Source organism: Eptatretus burgeri, chromosome 8 (assembly GCF_056783735.1).
Source record: "Eptatretus burgeri isolate ZD-2024b chromosome 8, Ebu_testis_v1, whole genome shotgun sequence".
Lineage (NCBI taxonomy): Eukaryota > Metazoa > Chordata > Myxini > Myxiniformes > Myxinidae > Eptatretus > Eptatretus burgeri.
In genome coordinates this window covers 84,412,890-84,422,543 of record NC_140968.1, presented here as the reverse complement: position 1 = coordinate 84,422,543, position 9,654 = coordinate 84,412,890, and the positions used below count along the sequence as shown (strand labels likewise).

General features: G+C 47.6%; 1 protein-coding gene across 1 annotated transcript; it reads right to left on the bottom strand.

The window, feature by feature from the left end:
• Positions 1-930: 930 nt before the first annotated feature.
• On the bottom strand, positions 931-8,048 carry LOC147022193 (uncharacterized). The gene is made up of 4 exons (XM_085890486.1): positions 7,889-8,048; positions 6,440-7,764; positions 1,286-1,584; positions 931-1,131 (listed from the first exon to the last, which is right to left on the bottom strand). The coding sequence occupies exons 2-4, from the start codon at positions 7,659-7,661 to the stop codon at positions 931-933; spliced, it is 1,722 nt and encodes a 573-aa protein (XP_085746612.1). The 5' UTR covers positions 7,662-7,764; positions 7,889-8,048.
• Between the last annotated feature and the right edge of the window lie 1,606 nt (positions 8,049-9,654).

The window sequence follows — 9,654 nt, the reverse complement described above, 5'->3', positions numbered from 1 at the left end:
AGGATCTGGTAGACCCAAGGTTCTCTTATCCACTCCCAGAAGCCTGCATCCTCCTCCAGGATCTGGTAGACCTAGAGTTCTCTCATCCACTCCCAAAAGCCTGCATCCTCCTCCAGGATCTGGTAGATCCAAGGTTCTCTCATCCACTCCCAGAAGCTTGCATCCTCGTCCAGGATCTGGTAGACCTAGAGTTCTCTCATCAACTCCCAAAAGCCTGCATCCTCCTCCAGGATCTGGTAGATCTCAAAGTTCTCTCATCCACTCCCAGAAAAACTGTGGCCACAACTAAAATCCAGGCAGACATTCCCATAGCCCAGAGGACCCAGTTAAAAATGTATCTCTTGGGTGCGCCAGGACAAAGGTGGAACAAAGCAACGATTGGCTGAATTACAACCAGTATGTCGACAATAATTCTGGGGTGCGCATGGACGTCAACAACCTTACTCCACCATCCACGATAGACAAAATCCAGACAAGCAGCCACTATGGTTAACAGAAACGCCATCACCATAGCTGCCCTTTGGATGTGGAACCAGACATTTTGGGAGCACAGCTGAGTGGGCCAGTCGAATCGGTAAAATTGGGCCACAGGGAATCCAAAACTGACCAGGCTCAACCACACTATCACCATCAGAGCCATGTGTATTTTTAGGTATGGTAGTCCACGTCTGCCAACCATCTCAACTGGTGGTCCAGTTGGTATGAGGAGGCCAGCCGCCAAAGGCAGGTGGTCATGGTGGTGTACCATTCCATTATGGGCATCTCCCTTCGCCAGAAAAAAGGACAAGGATTCTGCCAAATCTGTTTCCTGATTTGCTTACTGGCAAGCATTTACCTCAGACAGAGATTCCCTTGAAAGCTCATCTTCTCATCCATCTCCTTCTTGCCTCCAATCCGACAATCATCATCCAATGGTTCACTCCCCATTATTCATTCCTCAACTTCAAACTCCTTCTCAAGTGGTACAAGCTCTGGAGCATCCTTATTAACCACTGGATTGAAAGAAGACTGACAAACTCCTATATAAAGTTCCACATGGTTCTCATTGCTAAAAAGTCCAGTACTTGGCAATTCACCTTCATCATGCAATTCATCCAGCTGTTTCTCCTCAATATCCCCTTGCTGATGAATCTATAGGACTAACATCTGGAAAGGATTCCTGAGGTACATCAGCAACTGCAAGTTCAATCCAATGAAAAATGCTGAGCATCATCTTCATCACTGGAATCCTCTACATTCACACCAAGTGGGGGCATTCTCCCTTCAAAGCTTGCGCTTGACTCACTTTGGTTTGATTCAAGATCAGCCTCTCGCTCAACTCACAGGAAGCTACAGTTGCTGCTACTCTCCTCGTCAACACATCCTTCTTGGGACTGTTCCAACATTGGCTCAAGCAAATAAACGTCAAAATTTGCCCTCTTGTAATATAAGTGCCAAGTTCAAGAAGCAATACTTCAGGAAGATCACTTTCCTCACCCAGCACCTTCACATCTTCAATGTCATTCCTCCTCACAGTATCCAATGTATCATATCCTACTGTGCAATCATCAAAAAGCATTTCTGTAGATCCACTTTCAATGACAGCTGCACCATATGCATTACAACAGCGAGAAGCACCAGACTCATCACAACCCTCTGCCCTGGCATCACCCCCATACGGTTCACAAAAGATGAGTAATCCGCCTTCACAACTTCGATCCAAATTTGAACTCTGAGATTGGTTCTGCAAGTTCATTATAAAAAAAAATCACTCTCCCTCTTGTCCATTTGACAAGCATCCTGCTCTTCCACTTGGGATCTGTCTGTGACTGTTAAACTGTCTTGCACTTTTTCAAATTGGGCAATTCTCTCTCCAGAGTTTTCATCAGCAAACTCACTTATCATTGTTTCAACAAGATCAGCCACTTGTGTAGTGCTTGACATGTCAACACCACTGTCACCTACCCCCCCTCCCCTCAACCACATGCTCTGCAAACGGTTCAAACATTGACTCTGCCAAATCTGCTCAACTCTCCTCAACAACATCCCCAATGCCAAAATGCAGCAAGTCCAGTTAAACCTCACCACTGGCTCCATACAAGTCACTCAGCCCAAGCATTGTCTCAACAGAACCATCAACGTCACCTTTGAGAATAACAGAAAATTTTGGTTCTACCACCTCTCCCTTGATGGTATTGTCCCAAGTGTCCAGCCACTCCTGCAACATCTCATCCATCCTTTCCCCAGTCAATTATGGCCTCCATGGACCGCTATCAACGAACACCCACTCTCGCTTCTGCCAACGAGCCTCCAACCTCCCACCTCCTCAGCCAAACCACCACCCTGGCACTTACAAAATCCCCATTCCTCGACCTACTGTTACATTCTGGCATCCACAAAGGAATGATGGCCTTCAAGGTCCTCATTTGCCTTGTCAATTCTTTGATTTGTTGACCCAATTTCTTCTGATGCCATTTCTTTCTCCATTTCACTCCTTTGTTCATCAATGTCGTTTTCCATTCCAACAATTTATCCTTCTAATACCACTTCTTTCTCCATTTCCCCTACTTCACTCCTTTGTTCATCAATTTTGGTTTCCATTCCCTTCGTGTTATTCCTTTTTCCTACTCCATCAATTCTTGCCCCCAGTTCCTGTGTTTTTCCCTCCTTAAATTAGTTCATTTGCTCAGTTATCCCCTTCATGTCACTCTCCATCCCACTTATTATTTTCATAAATTCATTCCTTTGTTCATTCATTTGTTCACTTTGTTTTTTCATTTGTTATCTTGCCAAAACGAAGTTTTTGCCAGATATATTAGTCAGCGTGTATGTTTTTTTTTTGTTTGTTTTGTTTTGTTTGTCTGTAATCACGTATCGATCACTCTGCAGAGCATAGTTATCATTGGAAATTTTTGTAACTTCGCATATCAGAGGCCTATAGAGGTCCCTTTCAGCGCATAAAATTTTCAAGGTCAAGGTCAAAGGTCAAGGTCACTTTGTCGCAAATCAGGGGAGTCGACGAAACCCTTATTTTTTGAGTAATTTTGATCGGATCGTCTTCAAACTTCATGGGTATATAGTTCATGGTCTGGCGCTCAGCTGATTAATTTTTGGTGGCGATCGGCCTTGACCTTCATGGTTAGCGCTGGAGGTTGAAAGTCTTTGACCCCAAGGTAAAATTTTGAAATCTTAGATACCATATCGAGTAATACCTCATATGAAAGCGCTTGATAAGTGCTTTCCAGATCTGTCAAAAGTTTGATGCTGTGACGTCATTTGATGACGAAAAAACGGATTTTTCATGAAAATTTTATTTCCTTAGTTCTCATCAAAATCTCTTGATATTTCATGTACAACGGTCCTGGAGAGATACCATTAACCGTATGAAAATATAAAGCTCAACATCGAAGGTCAAGGTCACAAGAAGGTCAAGCATCAAGGTCGACGAAACGCTTATTTTTTGAGTAACTTTAATCGAATAAATAAGTCACTCATTGAAATGAGAGCGAGAGATGAACCTTCAGAGTTTAGGCTTTATTCCATTTGATTGGAGCCGCTTCTGTGGACACACCAGGAAATACAGGTTCAGCTAGGAGTACATAAGCAGAAACGTATACATGTGCAGTTAACCATTGCAGACTAATCCGCGTAAGCACGGAGTTCGATATAATCTCCATTCTCACCAGTCAATGAGCACCTTCAGTTAACGAGCATCAAGTGGACAGCCGATGTCAGTAGCAATGCCCCGGGGACAATCACTCGTGCCGCAGAGAGACATCCCCTTATACGCGAGACGCACAACATGTGATCCCGCGTCATGTCCCTTGATTCACGTTAATTCACCACATTCTCCTCACCTTTAAAATGTAACTAGGGGCCCATCTTACACACCATGATTGCTTTAGCTCTATAGGAGTATACATTTCAAGCAACGCGGACTAATAGATCTACAGGAGCATACATGCCAAGCAGTGATTATTTTGAGTTGTAGGAGCATGGAAATGAGCATCGATATATGATATAATGGGCATATAGGAGCATGAGCAGCGAGAATGCCGATAATCCCCTTTACAGATTGAGTCGTCGAGGGGCCCTTATTCGTCGACCTCTCCGGGAGTAAACGGCAGTTTCACTTGAGGGAGACTCCCGATCCTCTTGGTGAGCCTCGACTTGTGCCGGGGATGACTCCTCGTCCGCCCTCGGGGGAACACGGCAGCCCCGTCGCCTGGCGGAGTTCCTGAAATGTCAGAAGGAGGAGAGCCAGGAGGTGGTGTACCGGCGGGAGGAGACCGGCGGGAGCCAGATGGCGAACCGACACAGTGGTCTCCCTGCCATCCGGGAGCCTGACATGAGCATACTCTGGATTAGTGTCAATGAGTTCGACCCCCTCCACCAGCGGTTCATACTTGCTTTGTCGTACCGGGCGTTTCATGAACACTGTACCGGGGTGGGTCAGCCAGTTGGGCACCGTTTGACTGTCAACATAACGTCGTTGGTGAGTAAACATACGTTCGTGAGGAGTGGCATTCGTGGACGTGCAGAGCAAAGAGCGTATGGAATTCATTGCGTCAGGAAGAGCAACCTCCCATCGCTCGGGGCCCAGTCCTCTCGATTTCAGCGCCAGAGTTATGGCTTTCCAAATAACTCCATTATACCTTTCCACCTGCCCGTTCCCCTGTGGGTTGTAACCCGTCGTTCGACTAGTTGCTATGCCGTGCTCTAATAGGAATTGTTTTAGCCCGGCCGACATGAAACACGGCTCCTCTGTCTGAATGTATGTACGAAGGTCTCCCAAACATAGCGAAGACGTCAGACAGACATTTTACGACAGTGCCCGAGGTCATATCCGAGCACGGAAACGCGAAAGGGAACCTTGAATATTCATCAACAACGGTGAATATGTATCTGTTGTCTGTCTCGGTGGGCAGGGGCCCTTTGAAGTCGATGTTTAGTCTCTCGAAGGGGGAAGTAGCCTTGATCAGTCTGCCAGATGCCGCGCCAAAGAATCTGGGTTTTAGTTCAGCACAAACAGGGCATGAAGCATTCATTTGTTTAATATCTTCAACAGAATAGGGAAGATTTTGTCTGCGTACGAAATGTGCCATCCTGGTTACCCCTGGGTGGCACAGAGACACATGGAGGTCTTGCAAAGCCTGACTGATTGTTGCCGAACTGTAGACCCGGGAGAAGGTATCTGCAGCAGGGTTTTCCTTCCCGGGCCGGTAAACAATGTCGTACCTGTAGCAGGCTAGGTCTATCCGCCATCTCATAATTTTTTTCATTCTTAATTTTCCCGTTATTTTTCCCATCAAACATGAAAGCCAACGGATCGTTGGTCCGTAACGAGCGTGAAGTGGTTTCCCAGTAAATAATGTCTCCATTTACGCAGCGCTTCGACGATGGCGTACGCCTCCTTCTCTATTGCCGAGTGTCTCTGCTCGCTTCTAGAGAGAGTTCTCGAGAAGAAAGCGACCGGCCGCCCAGACTGATTAAGTGTTGCAGCTATGGCGTGATTTGAAGCGTCGGTTTCCACCACGAAGGGCACCGAGCTGTCGATCGATAAAACCACGGACTTACTGATATCATCCTTGAGATCGTGGAAAGCTTTCACGACAGCGGCATCTGGTGGAAAGTTTTTGCAATGCACTAGGGGATATATTTTCTCGGAGTATTGCGAAATCCATCTTGCATAGTAAGCGAACATCCCGATCACCCGGCGCATTGTCTGCAAGTCCTGAGGTGGTGGAAGCTCACGGAGCGGGCGCACGCTCAGGATCAGGCTTAAGTGTGCCGTTGGCTATCGTGTAGCCGAGAAGGTCAATTGACCTTGCCGAGAATACGCATTTCTCGTAGTTGAGAGTCAGATTATATTTTCCAGCAATGCTCAAGAATCTGTCCAGATTCCTATCATGTTCCCTCTGATCCCTACCGCACACTGTGACATTATCCACGTAAACAAAAGTGTCTTCGAGGTTTTCATCTGAGATGATGTCGTCCATAACCCGTTGGAAGCAAGCTACTCCATTCGTGACACCGAATGGTATCCTTCTGAACTGGTAGAGGCGCCGCCCTGCCTGGAATGCAGTGTACGGTTTGTCTTCCTCTCGGATGGGAATTTGATGATAGGCGCTTCGCAAGTCGATGGTACTGAATACCTATAATCTGGTGGCCACGCGTTCGACCATCTCATCTATGCGCGGCAGGGGGTAGGCGTCGAGTTGGGTGAAGCGATTGACCGTTTGGGAATAATCGACAACCATCCGTCTCTTATGGTTCTGACTGCTGGTCACTAACACCTGTGCGCGCCATGGCGAATCGCTCGGTTCTATAATTCCCTCCTCCAGTAATCGCTTGGTTTCTGAAGTGATGAAATTCATGTCAGCAGTGGTATATCGCCGCGATTTGATCGCTATCGGTTTGCAGACCGGCGACAAGTTAGCGAACAGCTGGGGGACGTCACCTCCGCGGTGGTCAGCGCATTTAAAATTAGACGAGGCTTGCTTCCTCCAAAGGGTATTTTCGATGCTCGTGTGCTGCTTGAGGACATTATGACCCAGAATTACGTCTGCGCACAAATCACGAAGCACCAGCACCTTTACATCCCGATGCGTGTACCCTTTTACGTCCAATTCAACATTGCAGTACCCTCGTACGCGGGATTGTAGTGAGGTGGCGGCCATGCATACCGTATTGTCAGTCGGGTGGATTACCCATTTCCTGCCCTTCACTAGCGAGCTGTTGACGAAACTTTCAGAGCTACCGGTATCAATCAGTGCCTCAGCCATATGCCCGTTAATTCGTACGTTGATGATAGCCTTGGATAGATTCCCCGGAGAGGCTGCAGTCAATTTATTTTGCGAGTAGAGAGCCGCAGAAGTGGGTTTATTCCTCCTTAGAGTAGATTTACATACCCTGGCATAATGCCCTTTCTTGTCGCAATTCATGCATGTGGCATCTCTGGCTGGACATTTTTGGCGAGGATGCCTTTTGTACCCACAAAAGAAGCATTTACCGACCGGAGCAGTTGCTGAGGAGTTTGACGAGGTCTGGGTATCCGGCTCCTCGGGTGTTTCTCCATCCCTCATGTCTGGCTGAGTCTGTGCCAGTGGGGTTCCTTGGGTTCCCATCGTAGCAGCGTTCATGAGCAGCATCGGTGTCCCAAATGACTCAGATTGCTGCTGAGCCGTATCCATCGCTCGAGCCTGATCGACTACCTTGTCAAGAGTGGGTTGCGCTTTCTCTAGTAAGCGTTGCCGTATGTGGGCTGATCTGAGTCCTTGGATGAATGCCTCCCGTGTCGCTTCCTTTCGGTGTTCCTCGGCGCTTACGGCCCGGAAGCTGCCGTCTTTTCCCAGCTGATTCAGAGCTTGCAGGAACTGATCGATTGTCTCCCCGGCTGCTTGCTTGCGTGTGTTGAGAAGATGTCGTATGTATACCTCGTTCTTGGGCTTCACGTAGAGCGCCTGCAGTACGTCAATCGCTGCTTCGTAAGTGTCGCACCCCGAGAAGAGCCTGTATACGCCGGGCGAGACATGATTCACGAGAGCGGCAAATTTGTCAGCTCCCTCCGCGATGATGGTCAGATAGTGTGAGAAGGAGCAGAACCAATGTGACCATTTCATTTCTGCGTCAGTCGTGTTTGGGTCTGCGTCGAACCTCTCTGGTTTGTAGATCTTGTCCATCTTTGGTTGAGAGAGCCGAGAAAATCAAATGGAATAAATTGAAATGAGAGCGAGAGATGAACCTTCAGAGTTTAGGCTTTATTCCATTTGATTGGAGCCGCTTCTGTGGACACACCAGGAAATACAGGTTCAGCTAGGAGTACATAAGCAGAAACGTATACATGTGCAGTTAACCATTGCAGACTAATCCGCGTAAGCACGGAGCTCGATATAATCTCCATTCTCACCAGTCAATGAGCACCTTCAGTTAACGAGCATCAAGTGGACAGCCGATGTCAGTAGCAATGCCCCGGGGACAATCACTCGTGCCGCAGAGAGACATCCCCTTATACGCGAGACGCACAACATGTGATCCCGCGTCATGTCCCTTGATTCACGTTAATTCACCACACTCATGTTCACGTTTTGGCAAGATATTGGTCACCCTGGGGGTGACATTGGTTTTTATTTCATCATTTCTTTCATCATGGCCTGGAGAGTCATGACATCCGCTTCCTGGCTCGATGGCTCAGGAATGGGGGGAGGTTTCTACCTTATCGTCATCACTCAGCTTCATCCTCACCATCGAGCACGATCAATGCCATCCTGTGCATGTCCACCGTTTTCCGTGCACTTTCAATCTCCTCAAAAAAAAAGTTCCCTTCAATTTCCAAGTGTTCTTTTCTCCCGACACCAATTAACGATACAGTTTGTACCTCAGTCACCGCAACCCCCTCTCCTCAATGGGAGAGAGGTGATTGTTTAACAATTTAGATTCCCAATTCTTCTCCTTTTATTTTGTTCAAGCTTAGCTCGCTCCAACACCAAATGTCCTGTCCTGATGGATTCAAAAATCCCACCGCGATGCCATTTGTCGTGGTGGGAGGGGGGAGGGGCTCAAAAAATCCTACTCCTGACACCAAGTGTCATGTCTGGGGCAGGGGGTTAAATTAATTATCCCACTCCTGACCCAGTTATCATGGACAGGACGGTTAACACTGACCTGAACGGATAGCTGAACGATTTCCCTAGGAGGAGAACAGCTGAAATCCTTGGAGATTATGACGCGCGTGGGATGGGAGGCGGCGAAGTACATACCACAGGCGTTCAGCCATTCACCAGGATGGAAGTACAAGGGTATATACTTGAACCCACAACGAACAGACAGACATGAGCAAATTTAATAAATAAGGGTATCTTCTGGGTGGCTGCACACCCATGAAATGTGTGACTTCTGCCCTCTAATCCCTTTGGTCCACGCAACTCGAACAGACAGTGACTCATCCGGACAGTGACTCGTCCGGACAGTGACTCGTCCGGGCAATGACTCGTTCAGGTATGAACAGAGGTTTGTGGTCTTGTTCCGTGCTGGTCCCTGGATGCGCTATATTCGACAGGCACAGAAGTCCGCCACGTGCCATCTTTGGTCGGCCTTAGATGGGGCATGTCTTTCAGGGAGCATAGGTCACCGCAACATGCTTTAACTCCTGCTGCATCACCTCCCATTGGAAATAATAAGTGTGACGTCGCATCTTGGAAGAACTGCGTCAGCAACAATGGTTGCGTTAACATGGCTCTGAATGTGTGTCATTGTAATTGTGGTGGCGATGTGGTTGTGGTGTTGGTGTGATTTGTTTGTGGGAATGTGCAGGGAGGGATAAGATGGGGATTGAGTAGGGGATGGATTGGAATGGATGAAATGAAAGGGGAGGGGGGGGTTACAGAGTTTGAGGGGTCCGAGAGGGGGAAGGGTGAGGGATTGGGATCAATGGATGGATATGTGGGAGGGGGAATGGATGGATGGAGGAAGGATAGAAAGTGTAGAATCACAACTGCAATGGAACCTGCGAACTCTCACAATGCATTTTCCCCAATCCCTAATATGAGGAGAAGGTACCTGACGAAGCACAATTACTTATGAGATATCTAACGAAGCGTTCCTTTATTTGTTGAGTGTTACACACCAGGGTCCTTTTCATAACTGACACAATGTGTTTGTATAGATGTATGATGC

Coding starts and splice junctions, on each gene's coding strand:
- LOC147022193 (XM_085890486.1), bottom strand. CDS start 7,661: ATGGACAAGATCTACAAACCAGAGAGGTTCGACGCAGACCCAAACACG. Junction 1,585..6,439: donor ATGCGCTGACCACCGCGGAG/GTGACGTCCCCC, acceptor CATATGGTGCAG/CTGTCATTGAAAGTGGATCT. Junction 1,132..1,285: donor TGATCTTGAATCAAACCAAA/GTGAGTCAAGCG, acceptor TTAGTCCTATAG/ATTCATCAGCAAGGGGATAT.